This window comes from Euleptes europaea, chromosome 10 (genome assembly GCF_029931775.1).
Source record: "Euleptes europaea isolate rEulEur1 chromosome 10, rEulEur1.hap1, whole genome shotgun sequence".
Classification (NCBI taxonomy): domain Eukaryota; kingdom Metazoa; phylum Chordata; class Lepidosauria; order Squamata; family Sphaerodactylidae; genus Euleptes; species Euleptes europaea.
In genome coordinates this window covers 11121875-11147523 of record NC_079321.1, presented here as the reverse complement: position 1 = coordinate 11147523, position 25649 = coordinate 11121875, and the positions used below count along the sequence as shown (strand labels likewise).

General features: G+C 47.4%; 1 protein-coding gene across 1 annotated transcript; it reads right to left on the bottom strand.

The window, feature by feature from the left end:
* Positions 1–25649, bottom strand: LOC130483930 (meprin A subunit alpha-like). The gene is made up of 12 exons (XM_056856840.1): positions 25622–25649; positions 25308–25364; positions 23851–23891; positions 23692–23767; positions 21708–21825; positions 17515–17690; positions 15981–16202; positions 14536–14682; positions 6330–6545; positions 4218–4685; positions 2049–2216; positions 1–29 (listed from the first exon to the last, which is right to left on the bottom strand). The coding sequence occupies exons 1-12, from the start codon at positions 25647–25649 to the stop codon at positions 1–3; spliced, it is 1746 nt and encodes a 581-aa protein (XP_056712818.1).

The window sequence follows — 25649 nt, the reverse complement described above, 5'->3', positions numbered from 1 at the left end:
CTATAAAACACTCCCTGGATCTTCAACAACTAGAAATATAAGAAAAAGAAAAGGAAATAGCATGTCATCATTCTTATTGTCATCAACCGGGAGTACATGCTGCCTGTTCCATGCCTAAATAAAATTAAGAGCCCATTCCTGGGGGGCAAAGCTCCTTAGGAGCCAGCGTAACCCCTGCGCTGGCGTAGGGGCCGCCTTATCACAGCATTTCCCCCTTTTTTTCTTTATTTTTTTAAAATGCTTTTCTCCCCCTCCACGGTGGCGAGGGTTGCCAGGTCCCTCATCACCACCCGTGGGAGGTTTTGGGGGCGAAGCCTGAGGAGGGCAGGGTTTGGGGAGGGGCTTCAGTGCCACAGAGTCCAATGGCCAAAGCGGCCATTTACTTCAGGGGAACTGATCTCTGTCGGCTGGAGATCAGCTGTAATAGCAGGAGATCTCCAGCTGGTACCTGGAGGTTGGCAACCCTAGTGGTGGATGGGAAGCCTCTGAGGAGGCAGCATGGCTGCCCCGCCCCCAGCCACTGTGGGTCCACCCCACCTTCAGAAGTGGACTGCCCAGATCACCAGTCACAGTCAGCAGATCCACAGATCCTCACCCCAGCCCTTGAAGAAGCAACCTGGACAGAGAAGCAGCCTTCCACACCGGCCACAGATGGACATGTGGATCTTCTGAATGTGGATTGATATCTGCCCTACTATGCTCATCCAGGCTTCAGATATATCTGTGGATGCAGATGGGAATGTACGCCCCTTTCCAAAGCCCCCAGTTATTGCATACATGCTAGATTGCATCCACCACCCCATAACACAGTTTGCCTAGAATGGATGTCAAAATATTGTCCAGATTTACTCCAGCGCACCATGTGGACTCATGCTTTACGTAATTTCAGTGGGATTAGAGTGGACTAAGGCCTTTTATGCATAGCCGTTTCCCTCTCGGTCACCCCTCTGATGACTTTGGGTCTTTGTTTTGATTATGCATGCTGTTTCCGAATGTCAGAGGTTGCCCTGCTCTCCCCCTGCGTTCCCCCGCGTTTTGCCCACATTTTCAAATTCGAGATAAAGCAGGTCCCTGAAAATGCGGGGGAATGCAGGGGGAGAGCGAGGCGACCTCTGACGGTTGGAAACGGCATGCATAATCAACACAAAGACCCAAAGTCATCAGAGGGGTGATGGGGAGGGAAACAGCCATGCATAAAAGACCTAAATCTGCACAGGATTGCAACGGCAGGCACATAGAGGGTCAGCCTCAGAATCGGTTGTGAGTGACAGGCTTTAGCCATAGTAGACGCACAGCAGCAAGAAAGACACGCATGCCTATAAGCATGTGCAAAGTGCCTTTTTCTTACCACTGAGTAACCACCATCAGCCAACTCACACGCAATTAGGAAAGGGAAGCAGGATTTCAGAGTAGTAGAAGAAGAGTTGGTTTTTATATGCCGACTTTCTCTCCCACTTAAGGAAGTATCATACCGGCTTACAATCACCTTCCCTTCCCTTCCCCTCCCCCAACAGACAGGTAGGTGGGGCTGAGAGAGTTCTGAGAGAACTGTGACTGGCCCAAGGTCACCCAGCAGGCTTTGTGTGGAGGAGAGGAGAACTGAACCCGGTTCTTCAGATTAGTAGTAGTAGTAGTAGTAGTAGTAGTAGTAGAAGAAGAAGAAGAAGAAGAAGAAGAACAGCTGGTTTTTATATGCCGACTTTCTCTACCACTTAAGGAGAATCAAACAGGTTTACAATCTCCTTCCTCTCTCCACAACAGACACCTTATGAGGTAGGTGGGGCTGAGAGAGTACAGAGAGAACTGTGACTAGCCCAAGGTCACCCAGCTGACTTCATGTGAGGAGTGGGGAAACCAACTTGGTTCACCAGATTAGAGTCCACCGCTCATACGGAGGATTGGGGAATCAAACCCAGTTCTCCAGATTAGAGTCTACCACTCTTAACCATTACATCATGTTGGGTAAAACAGCCTATGGTTCTAGGTCTTCCTTGACAGCCTTAGCACTGTGTTTTCTAGAGAGGATAGTCAAGACCGTGACACTCTACCTTCGAAGGTCGCAAAGATGATCAAAGCATCATCTTTAAGGAAATTCCTCCGTAGCAGTTCTCTGCGATGCAGGATGCTGTTCCAGCCATAATATGGGCCTACGTGGCAATTATAGGAAGGGTCGAAAGACCCTGTAATAGAAGGCTTATCCCAAAATTTTTTGTCATCTGTTATACAAAAAAAGAAGTTGAAATAGATTAACACATGAATCGAGTGCTCTGGGGGTTAAGTAACTATCAGTGCTTGCATGAGGATTTAAGATTCAATTAATGCTGCATAGATTTTGGAAGGGCAATATCCAGTCCATATATACACACACATGAACAGAGGGTTGCCAGCTCTGGGTTGGGAAATACCTGGAGAATTAGGCGGTGAAGCCTGAGGAGGGTGGGGTCTGGGGAGGGGAGGGACTTCAATGCCATAGAGTCCAATTGCCAAAGCAGCCCTATTCTCCGGGGGAACTGATCTCTGTCACCTGGAGATCAGTTGTAATAGCGGGAGAGCTCCAGCCACCACCTGGAGCCAGGCAACCCTAACGTGCCTCCATTTTTGTAGTGCCAGGGAAAGCCAACTAAGAGTGCTACAAGGGCCCGATTGTGGCCAGGACAACCACAGCGCCGGGGAAGAAGGGTGTCCTGCCTTCTTGCGGTGCCATTTTTCTGACCCAAAAGACCACCAGGGGCATACTGTATTTGTCGACATAGCCCCGGCGCCATTTTGGGTTGGAAAAATGACATGGGGAAAAGGCCCCTCCTCCTCTTGTGCTATGGTGGTCCTGGCCAGAATCAGCCCCCCCCAGCACTCTTAAATGGCTCCCCCCAGCACCACAAAAGGGAATCACATCCCTAGAACGAACCCAAGGACAGTATCTCGTCTAGTTTGACCTTTGGTCTGCAGCCTACAGTCCTGGCCTTGATTCAGGAGAGGTCATGATTGGTTCTTCATCATGTGACTGTGATGTCAAGTGCTTTTACCTCTGTGGGTCCCATGCTGCCACCTGGCGGTTAATGGTGGTCCTGGGACTGGAAAGGTTGCAGGCAACTGGGCTAACTAAAGCATTGTCTGAATTGGCAAGTTAGTTTTAACAATCTCTACTTTCTGTCATTATCAGTAAGAGGACAAAAAGAATCTATTGCAACTGTAAGTGATACACAGTCCAAACCACAGACCGGTTAGGCCCCAAAAATCTGGGGTTTAGCCATTTTAATTCTGTCGATATTCATTTTATTACTTGAGCTTAAACCCAGTTCTTTCAACTGAACCAAAACGATGAAGGAATCTTTATTGAACACAGAACAAAATAAGATAATAGAAAATGCGTTGAATACTTTTGAGTAGTATTGCTTCTGAAGTGTGAAAAGTAAGCAAAGTTTTACCCAGGCAGCTAAACTTTTCTGACGGGGGGAGAGGGGCCTGTAACAGCATTTATCACCCTAGAATCTTGGAAGCAACAACCATCTAAGATCAAAGCTGGCGTATCATAAAAGTCACTGAACACAATGCAGTAACGCTGGCAAAGATACCAGGGACAGAACCTTTAATTTCCTTTGATCTTGGTTGACTAACATGTAAATAACAAAGGGGGCACTAGAGGTTGCCAACATTCAGGTGGCGCATCTGATCTCCAGACTACAGAGATAAATTCTTCTGGATAAAATGGCAGCTTTGGAGGGTGGAATATATGGCCTTTTATGCTGGGATGTTTCCCCATGATCATCCCTGCCGACTGCTTCGGGGCTTCCTTTTGATTATGCGTGCCTTTTCCACCTGTCAGAGGTCGCCTCGCTCTCCCTGCGCCTTTTGCCCACATTTTCCAGATTCTGGCTAAAACAGCATCTGGAAAACATGGGCAAAACGCGTGGGGAATGCGAGGCGGCCTCTGACAGAAGGAAAAGACATGCATAATCAAAAGGAAGCCCTAAAGCAGTCGCGGGGGTGACTGTGAGGAAACGTCCCTGCATAAAAGGCCTCTGTCATCACATCCCTTCTGAGCTCCTTCCCCAGGCTTGCCCCCACCCCAAATCTCCAGGAATTTCCCAACCTGGAGTTGGCAACCTTAGGGGCACACAAGGTAAGGGCAGAACTGCCCATGAGGCATCGTCACGACCATAAGCCCCCCCCCCGCCAAATCCAAATGTATTTTCTATGCTCACAATCCTTCAACTTACCGATCAGTTGGTTCGGATCTGTAGTGAAGACCCTGCTCGACGACATCCTTTGGGTGATGTCCGGATCTTGATCCACGATGGTGAACGTCACTTGCCTGTTCCCTGCTGGCCACTCCAGAGCGCCGTCATTCTGGCTGCTGCACAGAGCAAAACGGATTCCCAAGTAGTTTCCGCTTGAGTTGACCAAACCGTGGGGATAGAGCCTCAGCACAAAGCAGTAACCTTCTGAGCTGTGGAACAGCGGGCTTGAAATATAGTCTCCTTGGGAGGTGCTGTTTAAAAGGGAAGCAAAGTCGGTGATCTGCCAAACCCCTGTGGGGCACTGTGTCTCGGTCAGACTGACGTCGTCAATGTTAATGCCACCAGTAGAGTTGGAGGGGTCTTCTCTGATGCCGTGAAAGGCGTAGCGGAATTTGGCCTGGCTGCTGAAGGGAATGGTTGCTAGCTTCCAGTGCCGCTCTCCATCAGCTGTGAAAAGAGAGGGAAAACCTTGTGGTTTCAAAAAAATATCATGAATAGCTTCAGTGGAGCTTGATGGTCTTTCAGTGGCACTTGATGGCCAGCGTGGTGTAGTGGTTAAGAGCGGTGGTTTGGAGTGGTGGACTCTGATCTGGAGAACTGGGTTTTATTCCCCGCTCCTCCACATGAGTGGCGGAGGCTAATCTCATGAACTGAGTTGGTTTCCCCACTCGCAAACCACCCCGTAAACAAAGTCTGCCTAGTAAACGTCGGGATGTGACGTCACCCCATGGGTCAGGATTGACCTGGTGCTTGCACAGGGGACCTTTACCTTTACACACGAAGCCAGCTGAGTGACCATGGGCAAGTTACAGCTCTGTTAGAGCTCTCTCTTAGCCCCACCTACCTCAAAGGTTGTCTGTTATGGGGAAGGGAAGGTGATTGTAAGCCAGTTTGATTCTCCCTTAAGTGGTAGAGAAAGTCGGCATATAAAAACCAACTCTTCTTATTCGGCTTCACCAGAGCAGCCCATTGAAGATTTGTTTTTATATGCCAATTTTCTCTACCTTTTTAAGGAGAACCAAACTGGCTTACAATGTCCTTCCCTTCCTCTCCCCACAACAGACACCTTGTGAGGTAGGTGGGGCTGAGAGAGAACTGTGACTAGCCCAAGGTCACCCAGCTGGCTTCATGTGTAGGAGTGGGGAAATCAACCCAGTGCACAAGATTAGAGTCTGCCGCTCATGTGGAAGAGTGGAGAATCAAACTTGGATCTCCAGATTAGAATCTGCCGCTCTTAACCACTACACCACACTTGCTCACTTTTGAGAGACTGCCAGAGGCAATGGTTGCAATCCTGTGCACACTTATCTGGGAATATATTCCAGTGAATTCAGTCAGGATTAGTTAAGCTATTTTGTAACGTTAAGCATGACAAAGAGCTCCGGTGAGCTCGAAAGTGTGCCCAGATTTTTGTTCTAATTTGGTTGGTCCAGTAAAATGCATGACATGAGTTTTGTTCTTGTTTCTGGATTTTGTGTGGGACCAATATGGCCATACAACATTTGTAATTTCCAAAGATGAAGGGGAATTATGACATTGAGGCCTAGCCATACCCAGAATGCTATGCATGAACCAAAGTAGTTAGAAGCGTCAATACGCTCATGAACCTTATAACACATATTGGTTCTGTAACAACATCCTTGTATGAATAAACAACAGCTGGATACAGTTGTGGAGAAGTGAACTTTCCCCCTTAACAGGAATAGTACTGCCAGGAGGTCAACTTGACATTTCTGCCTTTGGTCATCCAGAATTGTGCCACTGGGGAAAATATGAATATTTCTGATTTAGCTCAGAGGTTTTATAACAATGGAATGTTGTTTACATATGTATTGCTAAGTTGCCGACTTAGCATTACATATGACTCTCCCATTTGCACAAATGCTATGCTTGTTGGCGTAACTCCCGTGCAACCCTATGAAGGGTTGCACAGACTTTTAATGGTGCGAGGAGGTTTCGGCGGGACTGAAACCTCCTTTGGAGACAGTGCAGCCGCGCTGCCTCCTATGACTGGCACAGGAATTCCTCTCAGGAATGCACTGTTAGACATCCAGCGTTCCAGTGATGAGGGTGCCAAGTTGTAACGCTCACCGTAAAATGTTTGCAGCTTCACCATTTTCCTAATATTTCCAGTTCCGTCATCTTTTTTAATCCAGATGATGAGTTTATCTTGCTGACTTCCATCAAACTTGTAAAAAAACTGTAGGCACTTCACTGTTCTTTTTGGGTAGAGGATGCGGGACTCCAAAACAGCCGATTCTCCTGAACTTCCTACCGTCGTATTCAGGTGCATGAAATATCCCCTGCCTACAAAGCAAACACAGGAAGGTTGATTAACGGTCTCAATCTTTTACTAATGTTAGGCAACAATGTAAGAGTCAGCTGTGCTAAACAAGCACACTATGACACGAAATTGCATTGCCTATGCTTTTCCAACGTGGCACAAATAAGAGAAGCCAAAGCTATCCTTTTAAGTGACAAATGATCAATACGGAGTGCAGTTAAACAATGACAATGAAGCTAATCTGCAAGTAATATGTATAAAGCCACCACACAGGGCTAAGATCTTGCAACATGTTGCATGTTCCATTAAACTTAATGCCACATAATTCTGCATTGGGGCGCAGATGCAGCTATCTTTGCTTGTGGGCCATGTGCATCACAGGGCTGGCAAGCCACAGTCTTTCCACAGCAGCATTCAGTTTGTTTGGGGGGGGGACAGAGAAAGAGAGAGAGAGAGGGTGAGGTAGGGGCATTATGTCAGCCCTTGGCCCACAGAACCAGAAATCACCACAAAGTCATATAGAGTCCAAACAGGTGGTTTTTACTGATCAAATAGGCATACAGTGCAAACGGATAAAATGACAGCTATGAAAGGCTCACTAGCTGGGAGATATTATAAGGCAGGAAAGGCGGGAGATTACATGCAGGAATACAGTTTCCCAGGAGCTGAGTTTTCCCAGGCTTAGGCATGCGACCTTGGGGGGCAGACAATACAGTACAGAGACGGAGGCAATAACGAAACCGAGATAGCAGCCTGACATTCTGCTCCCCTCAAGGCCCCCTCCCAGTTCGCAAGGGGGCTGGCCTGTCCGGGTAAGCAATGTGAAAGGCGTCGACGAGGTCGGGGGCGGAGACATCCTGTGCGCGCACCCATTCGTCATAGGCAGGGGGGAAATGTTTCCAGCGAATTAGGTATTGGAGAGTGCCATGGTGAATACGGGAGTCAAGGATCTTGGAGACTTCGAAGTGTTCTTCCCCCCCCACCATGATGGGTTGCGCAGGCGGTGGGTCCGGATGCCACCGTGGAGAAGCAACATGGGGTTTGAGGAGGCTTATGTGAAAAACAGGATGCACACGCCTCAAGGATTTGGGGAGAGCCAGTTCCACTGTGACAGGGTTTATGACCCGAGTAATGGGGAAAGGGCCAATGAATTTGGCGCTGAGTTTATGGCACGGTTGGGTGGAACGGAGGTTTTTGGTGGAAAGGTAAACCAAAGTACCCACTTGCAGATCACCCCCGGGGGAGCGATGTTTGTCAGCTTGCTCTTTGTATTTACGTTTGGCCCGGTCGAGGTTGCTAACGAGCCAGGGCCAAGTGGTACGGAGGGCGTGTGCCCAGGAGGCAATGTCGGGGTTCCCCTCCCCCTCTATATCATCTGTAGGAACGATGGGACTGAAATCTTGTCCATACACAGCAAAAAACGGGCTAAAACCTGTGGATTGATGCATGGCATTATTGTAGGCATATTCTGCTAAAGGTAACAGTTCTACCCAGTTATCCTGGTGGTAGTTAACATAACAACGCAAATAACATTCAAGTACAGCATTGACACGTTCAGTTTGACCATCAGTTTGAGGATGGTATGCGCTAGACAATCCCTGTTCCACCCCCACCAACTTGAGGAAAGCTTTCCAAAACTTAGAAACGAAACCACTTCCGCGGTCACAAATTATTTTACGCGGAAACGAATGTAAACGAAATATATGCGTCACGAAGAGGCGGGCCAGTTTTTGCGCAGAAGGGATCCCTGCACATGGAATCAAATGTATCTGCTTAGAAAACAAATCAGTAACAACCCACAACACAGTTTTACCCCCACTGAGAGGGAGATCAGTCATGAAGTCTATAGCAATTACTTCCCAAGGTCTGCTGGGCGTTTCAAGAGGTTGTAGCAGTCCCGGGGGTTTGCCCTGCGATCGTTTCGCAGCGGCACAAACGGGACAGCTGCGGATGAAGGAGTCAATGTCGGAACGCATTCCCCCCCACCAGAATTGTCTGCGCAATAAGTGAAGGGTTTTCAGAAACCCAAAGTGCCCAGCTGTTTTGGCTCCATGAGCTAAATGTAAAACGTCCTTCCGGAGAGCTTTGGGTACATACAATTTTGAGTCTTTGTACCAGGACCCCCCTTGTTCCAAAACGCCAGGAGGTAGGGTATGAGCGGAACGTTCTAAAAGGCACTGGTCCCGAAGGACAGTTAAAAAGGATTCGGAGATGGGGATTTTGGAGGGAGCCCCCCCGTCGGTCCTGGAGATCTGAGAAACAGTTATAGGGTTAGTGCTTACGTGCGGCGGCGCGCAGACTGCAGGCGGCTGAGCGGTCGGAGGGGTAGGAGGGGCGGGAACTCCGGTCTGTTGCGGTGGCGGCTGGGCAGCCGGTTGGGCTGGCGGAGCTTGCGAGTTAGGGAAGGTGTGTTGATGCTGGGATCGGGTTTGCACAGCCAGCATAGGTAGGGCCCCACGTTGCATAGGGGTGAACAGAGAGTTGGTGGGTCTTTCGAGTTTTACCGGATATTGTGGTAAACGGGAGAGGGCATCCGCGAGAACGTTCTGCTTCCCAGGGACGTGCTTCAGGGTGAAACGGAACTGAGCAAAGAACTCCGCCCACCGTTGTTGTTTCGCCGACAGCTTATGGGACCCCGTGAGGGCAGCTAGATTTTTGTGATCGGTCCAAACTTCAAAGGGTACTTTAGACCCTTCCAAGAATTGCCGCCATAAAGTCAGTGCATGATGAACTGCAGAGGCCTCTTTCTCCCAGATGGGCCAGTTTAATTGAGCGTGCGCAATTTTTTTTGAAAAGTAAGCGCAAGGGTGAAGAAGACCGTCCGGTCCTTGTTGGAGGAGAGCCCCTCCCATGGCTACATCGGAAGCATCGACTTGCACAATGAACATTTGATTTGGGTCTGGGTGCCGTAGCACCGGCTCCGAAGTGAAAAGGCGTTTGAGGGCCAGAAAGGCGGCTTGGCATTGCTCAGTCCATAGGATTTTTGCGGAGGGCAAGGCAGCCGAGCTTACTTTCCCCTTAGTTTTCAGCAGGTCCGTAATGGGTAGAGCCACTTGGGCGAAGTTAGGGATGAATCCCCGATAGAAGTTTGCAAATCCCAGAAATTGCTGTACTTGCTTGCGGTTGGTGGGGGGAGTCCAATCGAGGACGGCTTGGACTTTGGCGGGGTCCATGCGAAGACCTTGGTGGGAGATGATGTATCCCAAAAACGTGAGTTGGCTTTGGTGAAATTCACACTTAGCTAGTTTAGCGAACAGTTGATGGTTACGCAGGCGTTGTAGAACTTCCCTGACCAGAGTCACATGCTCGTCCATAGTTTTTGAATAAATGAGAATGTCATCTAAGTAGACCACCACCCCACGATAGAGAAGGTCATGTAGGATTTCATTGATGAGTTGCATGAAGACCCCCGGGGCCCCTTTTAATCCGAACGGCATCACAAGGAATTCATACATTCCGAAACAGCTAGAGAAGGCAGTGAGGTGCTCATCTCCTTCGCGGATACGGACTCGGTAGTAGGCTTCCACCAAGTCTAATTTAGAGAACACACGGCCTTCCTGTAATTGTCCCAAAATATCCGATATTAATGGGATAGGATAGGCGTTGGTCTGGGTAACCGCATTGAGCTTTCTGAAGTCAATGCACAGGCGAAGGTCGCCCTCTTTTTTCCGGACGAAAAACGCGGGGGCCGAGTTTGGGGCATTCGAAGGGCGAATGAACCCTCTGGCGAGGTTTTTGTCCAAAAAGTCCCGGAGGACAGTGCGCTCGGAAGCGCTCATAGGGTAAATCTTACTTTTGGTTAATGTGCAGTCCTTTACTACTTCAATCGCACAGTCTGAGGCCCGGTGGGGGGGTAAGGCATCACATTCCTTAAGGTCGAAGACATCTTCAAAGTCCCGGTACACAGTGGGTAGAGCCGGTGGTACTGGGGCAGTAGATGTTAATGCTGGAACGGGCGGAAATGGCAGAGCAAAGTTTTGCCGATGCTGGTCGCAGGTGGGACTAGCGAAAGAGATAGTGTTTGTGTCCCAATCAATACTGGGACTATGTCCCTTAATCCAGTTAATCCCCAAGACCACTTGAAATCGGATAGGGGCTATAGTGAAGTCTATTTGTTCCCAGTGGGAACCAATTCCCATTGCCACCCCTATGGTGCGATGATCAACTGGACCCCCCTGGAATTGGCTCCCGTCCATTTGAGCAAATTGGACGGGGGCGGGTAAAGCCTCCGAGTCGGCTCTGAGTGCAGCAAACGTGGCTTCGCTTATGAGAGTGCGACAGCAACCGGAGTCAATTAGTGCTTTGACGGGGACTTGAGGACCTCCGTTAAGCTGTTGTAAAACTGCATCTACGTAGACGGTGGAGTCCACTTCTTTGATTTTGGTAGGAGCATTCGGTTTGATAGGAAGATCCTGAGAGGTCTGTGGAGATGCTCCATTCACCACAGACCGGAGCCGTTTTTTGACAAGTCGAGGGGAGATTCCAGGTTTAAGGCTGGAGAAATCCAAGGGTTTTCCTCATCCGAAGAGGGAAAGCTGTCCCCCAATGGGGCACTTGTAATCCGAGACCCGGCGGGGTCGTTGGAAGCAGGCAGGGAGGCTGGGTCCCCGGCATGGAGTGCAGAGGGTGTGGGTCTTCCCGGAGCTGCGCTGCGGGTGGCCGCGGTGCCTCTGCGTGGTGGACGACCTCGGGCGCGGGTTGTCGTGCTGGGACGAAATAATTCCTGGCGGCGTGGACAAACGGTTGCAAAGTGGCCCATTTCTCCGCATGTAAGACAGGCACCCCTCTGAAATCGGGCTTCACGTTCCTGGAGCGGACGTGGGGGATTTCGTGGGACGAGCAGTGGTGCCTTGGGTTGAGGCTTTGGGGTGCCCTTCTCCTTGTGCTTTTGACGGACGAGAGAAATAAAACGGCGGCGGCTTTCCACTTCCTCGGCTAATAGGATCCAGCCTTCGAGGGTATCGGGATCGCCCCGCATGTAAGACCAGTTCAGAATGTCAGGATGCAAGGCTTCCCTGAAATGATGAATTAGGGTGGTCTCGGGCCAACCTACAATTTTACTTGCCAGTCGCTGAAATTCATCGGCAAATTCTCGAACTGTAGCAGAGCCTTGTTTTAATTGTAAGAGTTCCGTTTTGGCTCTTTCTCCCAGGAAGGGGTCCTCAAACCTCCTTCTCAGGGCAGTCATGAAGTTGTTGAGGGAACGAATCGCACGAGAGCGGGTGTCAAACTGGAGAACCATCCAGTCAGCCGCTTTGCCTGTCAGGAGGGAAGCTACGTACCGCACCCGGCTATCTTCCGTGGGGAAAAGTTGACCTTGTTCTCGCATATAACTGTCCACTTGATGCAAGAAACAAGGCAAAGTCTCAAGAGATCCGTCATACGTAGTCCTCAATTTGAGTTGCTTCCAAGGGCCGGGCGCGGGCTGACCCGGTTGCACGGGTGGTCCGGGCGGAGGAGCAACAGGAGCTCCAGGAGGCAAGGGTGGAGCGGGCACATTAGCCGGTGGCTGCACAGGTGGTCCGAGCGGAGGAGCAACAGGAGCTCCAGGAGGTAAGGGTGGAGCAGGCACATTAGCGGGTGGTTGTACGGGTACCCCTTGACCCGGTATCGGAACGGGCTGTCTCTGAGCTATCAGGGTTTGTTGTAATTGCCTGTTCTCGTGAAGCATAAGTTCCATTACTTCTTGGAGTCGATCAACACGGTCGGAGAGCTCCCGATTCTGGGCTCGTAAAAGATGAACCTCCTCACTTGGGCCACCAGTAAGATGAGGCTTACTGGTTCGGAAGCTCGTGGCCCATTGAGAGCTATCCCCATATAAATCCTCGTCTTCAGACTCATCTGAGTCTCGACGTCGGTCAGCCAAACGGCGTGCGCGTTGGGTCGCACGCGACGGGGCAAACGCCGGGGAAAAAGTTAGACCTGATAGTCCCAGTACATAGTCCTTGGGGCGCGTGTCCACGTTCGCCTGATTTCGTGCTGCTGCCGCCCTGGCTGCTTCCGCCGCCTCTCTCTCTCTTGCGACCCTAGCCGCTTCGGCGGCTTGCTGATCCGCAAGAACTTTGGCGTTCTCAAGTCTTAGGGCAGCCTCTGCTGTAATGCGCGGCAAAAGTTCTGTCTCGAGGAGCAAGAGTATAGGGTCAGCTTCCCCGCCCAGCAGAGGTTGTACTCGAACCGCTAGGGCGGATGCCTCGGCTCCAAACGTCGGGGTCAAAACTTGAGTCAAGGTGGCTACCGGGGTGTCCTTTGTACATTCCACAAGGAGAAGAGCGGTGCTAACAGCGACTCGCTTGGCCTCAGCCTGGCAGCTGGCCGCATCCGGGATCAGGGAAAAACCCTCCGGCGGGGCTCCCGCCATGGTAGAAAGAGTTTGTCGAGAAATAAGAGTATCCAAAAGTCCAGTTAATATTTGTAAATCCTCAGTCGCCAATCGGGCATCGTCCAGTAATTGATCCAAGTCCTGAAGATCTAAACGAGCATCAGTGTCCTCCGATGTTAACATCCAGAGACGTCCTGTAAGAGATTGCCACTGCGCGTGCACCAGTCCCCTCAAGCGGCAAACCTCTCGGTTCGTCCGGAAAAGTTCAGCGATTAAGTCCTGTAACAGAGTAGGGTCCTCTGAGAAGGGCTCCAGGGTAGTAGATCACCTGGAGAGCTGCACAGCTCCCATCCAAGTGGCAGGCGAACCCCCCTGGGCTCCAGCCTGGCTAGGAGAACGGTGAAGATGAGTTAGCTGTCATAATGTCAGCCCTTGGCCCACAGAACCAGAAATCACCACAAAGTCATATAGAGTCCAAACAGGTGGTTTTTACTGATCAAATAGGCATACAGTGCAAACGGATAAAATGACAGCTATGAAAGGCTCACTAGCTGGGAGATATTATAAGGCAGGAAAGGCGGGAGATTACATGCAGGAATACAGTTTCCCAGGAGCTGAGTTTTCCCAGGCTTAGGCATGCGACCTTGGGGGGCAGACAATACAGTACAGAGACGGAGGCAATAACGAAACCGAGATAGCAGCCTGACACATTATCCCGTTGTAGCTGCCTCTTAGGCACCCGGGGCTTCACACTACAAACTGTCATGAAAACATTTTGTTCTGTAGCAACTGCTCCAGTGTGTAAATGTTTATTGATATGGCACCAGCCAGACAACAATAAATATATACTCTTATGTAGCAACTGCTCAAATGTCGCCATGCTTGTTTTAGTGAACCACAACGAAGCAGGTGAAGGGCTGCCTATCATCTGCTCATGTGGATTCTCAAATCTACTCTACTGTATCCATAAAAATCCACAATTGCAAGGCTGACTAACATTAGAGATGCCAACAGAAGTCCATTAATAAGCGGAGCAGATTACAAAAATCTATAGGCTGACTCTGGAGGATGAGGTTTCATTCCCTGCTCCTCCACATGAGTGGCAGACTCTAATCTGGAGAACTGGGTTGGTTTCCCCACTCCTCCACATGAAGCCTGCTGGGTGACCTTGGGCTAGTCGCAGTTCTCTCAGAACTCTCTCAGCCCCACCTACCTCACAAGGTGCCTGCTGTGGGGAGGGGAAGGCAATTGTAAGCCACTTTGAGACTCCTTATGGTAGAGAAAAGTGGGGTATAAAAACAACTCTTCTTCTACTTAGGGCATCTGACTTTGTGAGTGCAGTAAGAGAGATCGGAGGACAATTTCTGACTTTTAGTTTGTATGTTTTATTCCAGTGAAGCACACTTCTGCCAGATAGTGCAATCAAGATGTTTAATGACTGTGGCACAACAATCTTCTCAGAAACTTTAGACATAATGCACCAAAGATAAGTACTTTGGTCCTATATGTTGCAATGGCAGAGATTAACCCATGAGTTTAACCTCTCCCATAAAAACTTTCCCATTAATATCCTGAATCTATGAGAGCTACAAGTGCTCGATTTTGGCAGGATTGTGTACATTACCTCTACAAGATTTCCCAGATATAATTTTCCTCTTCATCTGCTGTGATAAAAATGTACAGTAAAGCATTACCTGTGCAGCGGCCCACCAAGGTGTGGTCCTTATCCTCAGGTGTCGTCAGGGTGTGCTGCCAGTCAGCATCATCATTTCCACTCTGTACCATCCCACAAATATTAATGGCCTCAAAGGAACATTGGTCAAGGAGAGTAAGGCTTGAAGCTGTAGGATATGCACAAATATTTTATCTGACAACAAATCCCCTGGTGGAGATCTGCAATGTGCATGAACCCAAGAAATGTTGCTAGTCTTAACCTAAACAGTTTCCATCAAAGTTCCCCAGACGACTTGCTCAAAAAGGAATTTTCAAATTCGCCTTGAACTTTGCCTTCTCTAAAATTTGGTGACAACCTGGAGACATATGAGCTTATTCTCCACTCCCAATTCTTTTAGATAGTTCTATGGAAACTCTTTTACCTGTTGTGACAGACAGCTAACTGCAGGTGCCTTATACTAGTTTGAGAACCCTCATTGACAAGGAGTTTTTTTAAAAAAAGAATTATATTATTGGCCTGAGAGACTGGCAGTTGGAATGGCAGTTAGACATTGGCAGCTAGAGTGGGAGAAGGAGAGGAATGTAGGATCAAGGAGGATCCTAAGAAAAGGAAGTTAAAATGGTAGTCCTTCCCTGAGGGAAATGGCTCCATGGAAAAGGGATGATCCCTATCAAAGAAGGAAAATTGGAACTTGTGTATATGTTCCTGCCTCCAAAGACTTCAGAAATTCTGTGACAAATAGGCTTGTCTGTTTATCTAAGGAGTGACAGCCAAGTGATCTCTCCCAACAGTTACAAACACCTGTCGGTTGAGCAAAACAGCTGCACACTTGTGACAAACTATGTATTGTATATAATACTATATTGTATATAGTTATATAATTATTCCTGTTGCCTTTTCACCTGCCAAGTTTAAACTTGAAGCCTCCCTGACAGTCTGACTTAACCATTTCCCCATAAAAGAAAAATAAAACAGGTTACGTGTTGACAAGTCATATCAGCCTCTTGCGTGCCAGATTCAGATTCTTTTGCTTAGCCTTCGCCTTTTGCTTTGGATCTAGACCAGGGGCATCGAACTCATTTGTTATGAGGGCTGGATATGACATAAACGTCACTTGGTTGGGCCGGGCCATGCCTCGCCAGCCCAGATCAGGACTGGTGGGAGGTAACTGCCTCAGCCGGCTGGATAAGAGCTCTCAAGGAGCCGAAGCCGGCCCCCAGGCCATATATTTGACACCCCGATCTTGACTTTCCAACTCCAATAACACCCTACAATCTCCTATTCTCTTGTCTCAGTACAGTGCAATTAGACCAATGTAAGATGATACAATAGAGAGAATAATATACTGCATTGCTGAAGAATTATATGTCTAGTTTCCACTCATTGCCACCAAAAGTGCAAAAATTTATTTTCCCCCTTTCTACTGGAAGATCAACCATTTACATGCACGAAATGTCAGCTTACCACAACTGTACATTTGATTCAGTCTTTGGAGGTCAATCCTGCTCATATCCTGGCTTTGCCCAATAATATCATTGAATGCTGGGATTTTTGCTCTAATTGTGGGGATGCTGCTGTTTTTATTGAACGAGTAAGGTCCATAATGCATGACCGATTCATAGTCATAGGGAGTGTTCAGGTCAGTAATGAACTTGTCGTCGTATTTGTTGAAGTTATGCGTCTGACCTGGAAGCAAATTATGATTATTATATTAGGAACGACTGAATATAATAATACCATCTTCGAAGACTTTTACAGTCCCACCCTAAGGGCATCTATTCAGAATCCTACTCAGGTCTATTCAATGAAGCTTACTTCCAGGAAAGTGTTCTTAGGATTACACATTGTTAGCACCTTTCAGTTGTGTGTTGCAACACTGTATCGCATTGCCGTAGCTATTGTGCCATCCTATCTATGATAAAGTAAAGCCTTCCTTTACTAGTCCATCCTGGAAATATACTTTTAGGTGATGCCAACACAGGGCTGGCCCTGAATCCACAGTGGGTCCAAAATGCAACTATTTGCTTCCTACCCTGACCTGGTGGCCAAGGCTAGCCCAATCTCCTCAGATCTCAGAAGCTAAGTAGAGATGGGTGGCCCTGGTTAGTACTTGGATGGGAGACCACCCAGGCAGTTCAGGGTTGCTATGCAGAGGCAGGCAATGGCAAGCTACCTCTGAAAGTCTCATCCCTTGAAAAACTCTTTGGGGTAGCCATATGTCAGTCATGACTCGACGGCAATTTCCACCACCATCTGCTTCCTCGTCTGTCTTGTCAGGAGACAGAAATGCTGCATTATGAAAGGTAAGGAGTATCCTTTCTGATGGTTAGAGTTGCCAACCTTGGAAAATCTTTGAGGGGCAGATTTCTGAAAAGTTAGATCCAATCTTGGGTATCCAGTCGAAACCATTCAAGTACAAAATGGTCCCCAAAGATCTGAAAGGCTTTGGACCTTCTCAGGTCCAGAGGTCTCTGCTTTGGGTGGCCCTGCAAAGGCTTCTGGGCAACTGATAGTTGGCACCAATGCCCACTTTGGGAGGGGCACAAGAGGCTGGGATGATGATGAGAACAGGGAGCAGAAGATAGTCCAAGGCAGAAGCTCCAGAGAGGCAATCATGGCCAGGTTCCCAGGTTCACCTGAACCCCACGATTCGCCTCAAACCCAACCTACGCATTGGGTCAGTCACCAGGGCAACAGGGGCAAGGCAAAATGTGGAATTTCTGCAAGACCCAAACAACTTGTGGGCAAAAGGACAAGGTGTTGGGATTTGGAGAGATTGGAGAGTATTTAAACCCGTGCTGGTTGAGGAGGACTCTCTGCCAGCTCCTGGTGCTGAGAGAAAAGAGTGGAGAAGGCCACGTAGGAGGAGAAGGATCTGGCATGTAGCTGAGCCCCCTGCCTTCCTGAGATGAGGCCCAGGGGAGAGCCCCAAGATGGCCCAGACCAGTCTAACCACCAGACTTGGTAATCTTTCCATCCTCTTGAAAATTTCACTTACCTTCTATAACTTCATTCCATGCAATATTAACATAATCATCTCGGTCACTCCGTGACTGCTCGTGATAAAACCCCAGCGCGTGTAGTACTTCATGCTCCACAGTATCTTTATATTCACAACGTTCTCCAATCGAAACATTCTGGCCAGTCTTAAAATCGCCTACATAAGACCAACATCTGTTGGACATGGATACAGTTGTTTAAAACCACTTGTTTAGAAGACTCCCCAGTAGGTGCTGAGCATCAATTTAGAAGTGCCAGATCACAACAAAGATGGAAATGGTTTTTCTTTCCCCCAATCATTCCTCAAAAATCACGGCCTTCCCACGGTGATTCATGCTGTGATCACATCCAGGTTAGGTTACTGTAATGGGTTGTACATGAGGCGGCTTTTGAAAATTGCCTAGAGAATTCAGTTGGCCCCAAAATGTGGAAGCCAAGTTAGTCAGCCAGGGTTCATATAACCCCGTGCTGAAAGATCAACATTGGCTGTCCATTTGTCCACGTGCACAGCTCTTAGATCGAAGACCCTAAACAGCTTGGGGTCAGCGTACCTGAAGGACCATTTCATCTCATACTGTCCACTCTGCCAGTTAAGATCTACCTCTGAAGTTCTACTCTCTGTGCCCCTGCCTGCAGAGGTGAGGTGGTGGTGGCCAGAGTCAGGACTTTTTCAGTGGTGGCACCTTGTCTATGGAATGCCCTTCATCTTTGGATTCGTCTGCCTAGTACCTACCCTACTCTCTTCTAGGCCACAGGCTGAAACATTTCTTTTTGCCCAGACTTTCAATTAAGGAGTTTGATCTTTTAACAGCCTTTTTAGTATCTGCTTCCAGCCTGCAAATTGGTTTATGAGACACGTTTTATGTTGTTAACTTTTTGGTGTTTTTTAATGCTCTGGCTGGGGTTTTTAATGCTGGGTTTGCAATAGTTTATTAATTGTTAATGCCCTTTATGGTGCTTTATGTTTTTATTATGGTTCACTTTGTAAGCTGCCTGGAGCAGATTCTCTGGAGAGGTGGCAGAGAAATCTTCTAAATAAAATTTTTAAAAATGAGCTTGGCTTCCTTAGCACACTAAAACAAAACCCCTCTCTGGTGATGTTGTGTTGAAGAATATATATAATGTACATGCACCTAAATTCTAGCTTAATCAATCATCTCATCCCTCAAATATACTTCCCTCAGAGGGGGAAAAAGGTTATTTTTATGGTATAGCTGGAAGGTCCTCTTTTCTGATCTCCAGTAAATCATTTTGGTATTGGAAAATAAAACACCTTCTCACTTAGCCCTGTGATGGGGGATAACAGCTTGCCTGTCTCACTGTGTTGGGGAAAGACAAGCAGCAGAGCAGAGAATCCTAAACAGCTTGATGAGAGACGACCTGCCTGGCAAGCAGGATGATACCAGTCAAGGTTAAGTTGGGTTAATGATTATATGAAGCAAATTGCAGAGCTTGTTCCCAACCAAAACTGACTGCCATATGTCAAATTATGACCCAGTATTTACCAATGTAGAACAATTATTGAACACTGATTTAAAGTAACAGAAACTGTAAGGTGACGGATAGACATTGTTTAGAATATTTATAGACCTTTCCATTGGAGAGAGGCCATGGCTCAGTAGTAGAGCCTCTGCTGGCTTCATGTGGAAGAGTGGGGAAACAAATCCAGTTCACCAGATTAGCGTCCGCCGCTCATGTGGAGGAGTGGGGAATCAAGCCCAGTTCTCCAGATCCAAACCACTGCTCATGTGGAGGAGTGGGGAATCAAGCCCAGTTCTCCACCGCTCCAAACCACTGCTCTTAACCACTACACCATGCTGGCTCTCTTGCCAGGAGCAGGAGACACCCCTGACGACCCTTCCCATTGTTACTCTGCTGGATAGTGTGGGGAAAAATGGGGGGTGATTGGCTTTATCCTGATGCCATTAAGTTGCTTAACCTGGAAGTAGCGTCATTGCATCAAGAGATGATCTAGCATTTGCCCAATGGTTAAACCGTAGAGTTTTGAGAGAATGCTAGAGTGTTGACAGTGATATGATGATATCCCTTCCTGATAATGCTGCAAGTGATATCACCGCATTGTTGACGATGTCACAACTTTACCTGCAAGGACTCCCCCAATACAGTAAGCCTCTCGCGACCATTCCTGCTTGGCTGGCAACCATTCCTGCTTGGTCAACCAAGGTACAGTCAGGTCATCTGTGCAGGGCTACTGAGCCAGACGAGTGGTCTGCAATGGTCAGTAGTCTGCCTGGCAGCCGCTCTCCGGAGTCTCAGCAGAGGCCTTTCACATCACCTACCCTGATCCATTTAACTGGAGATTCCATGGATTGAAACTGGGATCTTCTGCATTAGGGTTGCCAACTTCCAGGTGGTTATACAATTCAAAAATCGTCCCTCGTGCTATAATAACAGAGTTGAAGGAAAATAACAAGCACTGATGGCTACTGGAAACATCAATAAGACTTTTTATAATTCAGTCATAAAAATCAAACCTTATACAGTGAAACAGAAGCAAACAAAGTCCCGTGGTGAAAATAATTTTCGCCAGGTGAGGTCTCCCGGTTGCCAAGTTCCTGGAACTTGGCAACCGGGAGACCTCACCTGGCGAAAATTATTTTCACCACGGGACTTTGTTTGCTTCTGTTTCACTGTATAAGGTTTGATTTTTATGACTGAATTATAAAAAGTCTTATTGATGTTTCCAGTAGCCATCAGTGCTTGTTATTTTCCTTCAACTTCCAGGTGGTGACAGGAGATCTCCCGGTATTACAACTGATCTCCAGTCGATATAGATCAGTTCACCTGGAGAAAATGGCCGCTTTGACCATTGGACTCTATGGCATTGAAGTCCCTCCCCTCTCCAAACCCCGCCCTCCTCAGGCTCTGCCTCCAAAAACCTTCCACCGGTGGCAAAGAGGGACCTGGCTACCCTAGTAATTCTGGAAGAACTCCAGGCCCCACCTGGAGGTTGTCACACACAGGAAGCTGCCTTATACTGAATCAGACCCTTGGTCCATCTAAGTCAGTATTGTCTACTCAGACCAGCAGCAGCTCTCCAGGGTCTCAGGCAGAGGTCTTTCACATCACCTATCTGCCTAGTCCCTTTAACTGGAGATGCAGGGGACTGAACCTGGGACCTTCTGCATGCCAAGCAGATGCTCTACCTCTGAGCCACAGCCCCTCCCCAATAACACATGAACACACATGAAGCTGCCTTACACTGAATCAGACTCTTGGTCCATCCAAGTCAGTATTGTCTATTCCAAACGGCAGCAGCTCTCCAGGGTCTCAGGCAGCGGTCCTTCACATCACCTACTCGCCTGGTTCCTTTAACTGGAGCTGCCGGGGATTGAACCTGGGACCTCCTGCATGCCTAGCAAGCAAGACTGAATGACCTTCAGGCCTAGGCTAGCGCCTTCCTCCTGCAGCTCTTTCAATGAAAGGCAAAGCATATTTTCCCCGTCTTGCATTCTCAGATGGTGAAGATCTGACCCTTTCTTCGACTCTCGCTCTTCTTTCCCCGGCCACGAAAACCTCTCCAACAATTCCAAAGCGCTACAAAGTTACTTGCCATTTCCGGACGTTGCTTGCCCCCCCGCCCCCAATCTTCCATCCTCTGGGGGTGGGGTGGGGAAGAGAGGGAGAGGATCGCGAAGGCTTTGCAGCCAGCCGCCTGCGAGCAACTGGCAAGACCAGGGGCTGCTCCCCCGAAAAGATCTGATCAGGCCCTTTTTTTGGTCATCAAGTCACGTCTGACTTATGGCAACCCTTAGAGGGGTTTTCAAGGCAAGAGACATCTACAGTAGGGCAATAAAGCAGTGAGGAGAAAACGTAAAACATTTTCATGGGCATAACTGTACACTTTCTAAACTTGTACATATCAAATAAAATCACTTGAGTCCCTTTCGCATGGGATCTTTAACGAGAACTGTCTTCTGAAGGCAAACAGATTTTTTTAAATGGTTTCTCACACCTGAAGGATAAAACACTGTCCTCCCACAGTTAAAGAAGACTTAATTCGAGTTTTCTAAAACTTATTTTGATACAGGGAGTTGTTGTTGTTTTTTGTGTGTTGTGCTTTACCTTTTATCTGTTTGCCTTGAGAAGACAAAGTGGGTTTAAAGAGTCCGTATGAAAGGAGCCTCGGTAAACTCATGTACAGTGGCAGAGCCTTTCTGGTCAATTTACCCATCCAGCTTTTCAAACTGGAGATACGACTTTTCTCCTTCATAAGGTTTGAAGTCGATGCAAGACTTCAGTCGGAACATTTCAAATGCCTGCAGGATGACACCTTTAGTATTCAGATCTGAAAGAAAGGAGAAATACATGAATGAGGGCTATGAGTTGAACAGAGCTTAAAATGACTGCCCAGTGAATGAAAAAAGAAAACATACTTTATTGCCAAGAACAGTGAATTGCTCGAGTAAATAACTCAACGGTTATTCAAGAAATGCATTCTGGGCAAGAGTTTAGTGCTGGAATTATTTTGGGAAACACTGTAATCCAAATTTAGGAAAATTTTCTTTGGTGGTTCCAAGAATGTGTGAATTTTCGTTGACAATTCACAAATTTCACACCATTTTTGTAGCAATGTATGACTGCTGTGTAAAATAAAGAAGCGGGACGTCTACTTCTTTCATAGCATAGCGCGCCTCCCTGCAAGCTGGTGTGATGCAAAGAAGTGAGCATGAGAGAGATGTTACACCCTCCTCAGGGTTGCCACACAAAATGGCATCCCCGCGGAGGATTCTCCCCTCCTCCTTCCCTGCAACGTTCAACAATGAGTACCGTCACGTGACATGGAGGCATCTTGTTATCAGTTTCAGGCAACGTGTGAAGCAGGTCAGAGAAAGTTGTGGCATGATGATGACATGATGAGAGCATTATGGGAAAGGAGAGCTCGGCACAGGGATGCCTTTTGAGTGGTTTAGACTTGGGCTGGGGACAACTGGGCTGAAATCCCAGCTCAGCCATGAAGCTTGCTGGTTAACATGAGGCAGTAACTCAGGGCGTAACTACATAATATGGCCTTACTGGTTAGGCATCCACTGCTTGCCATAATCCAGGATAAATGGACCACCTATAGCCCAGACGTACCTAACTGAAAACTGCAAGGCGATGAACATTTAATCCTTTCTTGTGGTTTATCACTATGATATGCTTGAATAGTTATTTGGAGTGAGGGAGAAGGCAAAAGAGGAGAGGGTTGTTGTTCAAAGGACCCTGCCATTAACAGCCTTACAGTGCATTCCTAAGGAGAGTTTCCAGTCTAAACCCATTCATTTCAATGGGCTTAGACTGGAGTAACTCTCCTTAGGAATGCACTGTTATAATGCAGCTGGATTGCTTTAGGCTGTCACTGCAAGATATCTTTTGCTACATATCATAAACTTTATCACCAAATCTAATCTCATTCCCTAATGAAAAACTATGTTAGATTTGCTTTCACCAAGTATTTTTTCTGGCTGACTTTGAACTTTGGACATCATCTGTAATGACAGCTGCAAAACAGAGATATCTAGATATAGATATATAGGGGGGGGGGAGAGAGAATAGGTTTTTTAAAAAAACCCTTCCTTTGTATGATTGCTAGAGTTTGCCCATTTTAAATTGATAGGTTACAATTATAAATCTAATGGATTATGGGCTGGATCTAGGTGTGCCTAGGAATCAGCAGAAGATGGGGAAAGTGAGGACTTACAGATGGGGGGGCAATTGGAGGACCAGGTACATGACATCACTTCCAGTGTGATCCAGAAGTGATGGTATTGCACCAGGGGGCGTTGCTCTAGCATTCACCCAAAACTCTATGGTTTAACCATAGAGATTTGGGCAAATGCTAGATCATCACACAACGTGATGACTTTACTTCCAGATCATGCCAGAAGTTCTGTCATCATACTGGGTGCCAGTTGTGCCCCCCATTTCGCTGGCCATTTTTCTACCACTGCCCAGCTAAGCAGCAGTGGACAATGGGCAGCAGTGGGCAATGGCAGCAGGGGTGGGTGGGAGATCTTTCAGAATCAGTGGGAATATGGATCCCACAGATCTGTTCCACTAGAATACTGTAGGTTTGTGGTATCTAATCCACTGGGTGGACCAGAGGAGGGAAGTGTTGTTTGTATTAAAAAATACACCGATAGGAGTGCCAGAACACAAAGGATCTTCTTACCCAAGGTGCTACCCATTATGTAAGGAACTGGAAGTTCCCACCTGTAGGAGGTGTTCCTCAGTGCATTTTTCTCTGGCTGTCAAGAAAATTAAGGATACGTCAGCTTTAAACAGTTCTTTCTCTAAAATCTCCTCCAAGAATTAGATAAATCAAACATACCGGCAAGATAATGTCACCTTCAAAGAACTTCCTTTGAGTAGCTAAAAGGAGATAATTTAAAATGGTCAAGAGCAATTCATTGTTATCCAGGATCAGTTACTTTTATTCTCCATATTTCCTCTATATGCTCTGAGTTGGGACATCTGAGTAAAAAACAACAGTATTGGATCTGATAATTGGTTTTCAATTAATTTGTAAGTGTCAAACTATACAAGATGCGGGTTGTCTGGAGTTGCCAATCTCCAAGTGGGGCCTGGCATCCTCCCAGAATTACAACTGACCTCCAGATGACTGAGATCACCCCCTCCTCCCAAAACTTTGCTCTCTATAGGCTCAGCCCCCAAATTTCCCAAACCAGAGTTGGCAACAGTAGTTAAAAAAAAGCTATGGGTGCCCCATATGGATTAGGGCTGTGGTACTGGGAAATGTGGGTTAACATTCCCACATGTCATTTCCACTTTCAGATGGAGCTCAGAAAATATAAAATCTTGTTGTATGAAGCAATAATGATTATTTTACACAAAGTACCTAGAAAGTTTTTCACACTATCTCATGGTAGGTGGGGAGGAAGATCTGGACCAATTCAAGGGATTTTGTTGCCCTAAGCAAGGTATAATAACACCTCTCTATCTCCCTTTCCCCACATTGTGAATCTACGCTTGAAAAAGCTCCTGATGGAAATAAGCCTCTGTCTTAACTCCCCCATAAGTAGGGTTGCCAGCTCCGGATTGCCTGAATATTTGGGGCGTGGTGCCTGAGTTTGGGGACAGGAGGGACTTCAGTGAGGTATAACACCATACAGTCCACCTTCCAAAGCGGCTATTTTCCCTAGATGAATTGATATCTGTCGTCTGGAGATCAGTTGGAATCCCAGGATATCTCAAGCCGCCATCTGGAGACTGGCAACCCTACCCATAAGAAAAGTTCTCAGCTTGATTTCTAGACATACCTGACAAAGTGAGCGCTGACTCGAAAGGTTGTATTGAAATAAACGTTGTTAATCTTGAAGGTGCCGCTGAACCTTTTGTATTGCTACAATAGACTAACGTTATCTATCCCTTCACAAGAGGCCTGCAAGACTGTACTGTGTTATTGGGCAATGTGGGATAAATAAGTAGGATTGCCAGTTCCAGAGTGGGAAATTCCTGGAGTTTTGGGGGCAGTGCATGAGGAGGCTGGCGTTTGGTGAGGGAATTGAGCTCAGCAGGGATGTGACACCATAGAGACCACCCTCCTAAGCTGCCATTTTGTCCAGGGGAACTGATCTCTGTAGTCTGGTAAGCAGTTCTGATTCCTAGAAAACTGTCCACACCCTACCCGGAGACTGGCAACCCCATAAATAAGGGACTTAGTAGAATGAGCTAGTGATTAGAGAAAAAAGTTATTACCCACCTAGAGTCTTCAATGGGCCACATCTCTAACAAAATATATTATTCCCTCCCAGTAAATTTACTCACCTGCATTGATTTCCAGGATTCCACGCCTTGGCTGTCCTTGGTCTAAGGTGTATGCAGCTAAATGGATAGACAAGGATGTGAATATCAAGATATGGTGACCTCTTTCCAAACAATTATTTCAGCTTGTACATTTCCCACCCAGAAAAGCGTGTCTTAAAAAAAATCATATAGTCTTTTAACTGGTGTACCTTCATTGCTGTCTTCCTCCGTCTTCCTGATCTACAATAGCAATAGGATGCTTTTAGAAACCCACATAGTTAGAGTAAAATCTCAGCCTCAAATCAAATCAGAAAACGCCCAGAAGATGAACATACCACAAAGGTAGAAGAAAGAGAAAGCCAT

Bases quoted from the DNA above. Each gene is read 5' to 3' on its own strand.
- LOC130483930 (XM_056856840.1), bottom strand. From the start codon at position 25,649: ATGGCTTTCTCTTTCTTCTACCTTTGTG. The intron at 25,365-25,621 runs GTATGTTCATCT...CTATCCATTTAG, and splicing joins CTCTTTCTTCTACCTTTGTG to CTGCATACACCTTAGACCAA. The intron at 17,691-21,707 runs GTAAATTGACCA...CATGTCCAACAG, and splicing joins CAGTTTGAAAAGCTGGATGG to ATGTTGGTCTTATGTAGGCG.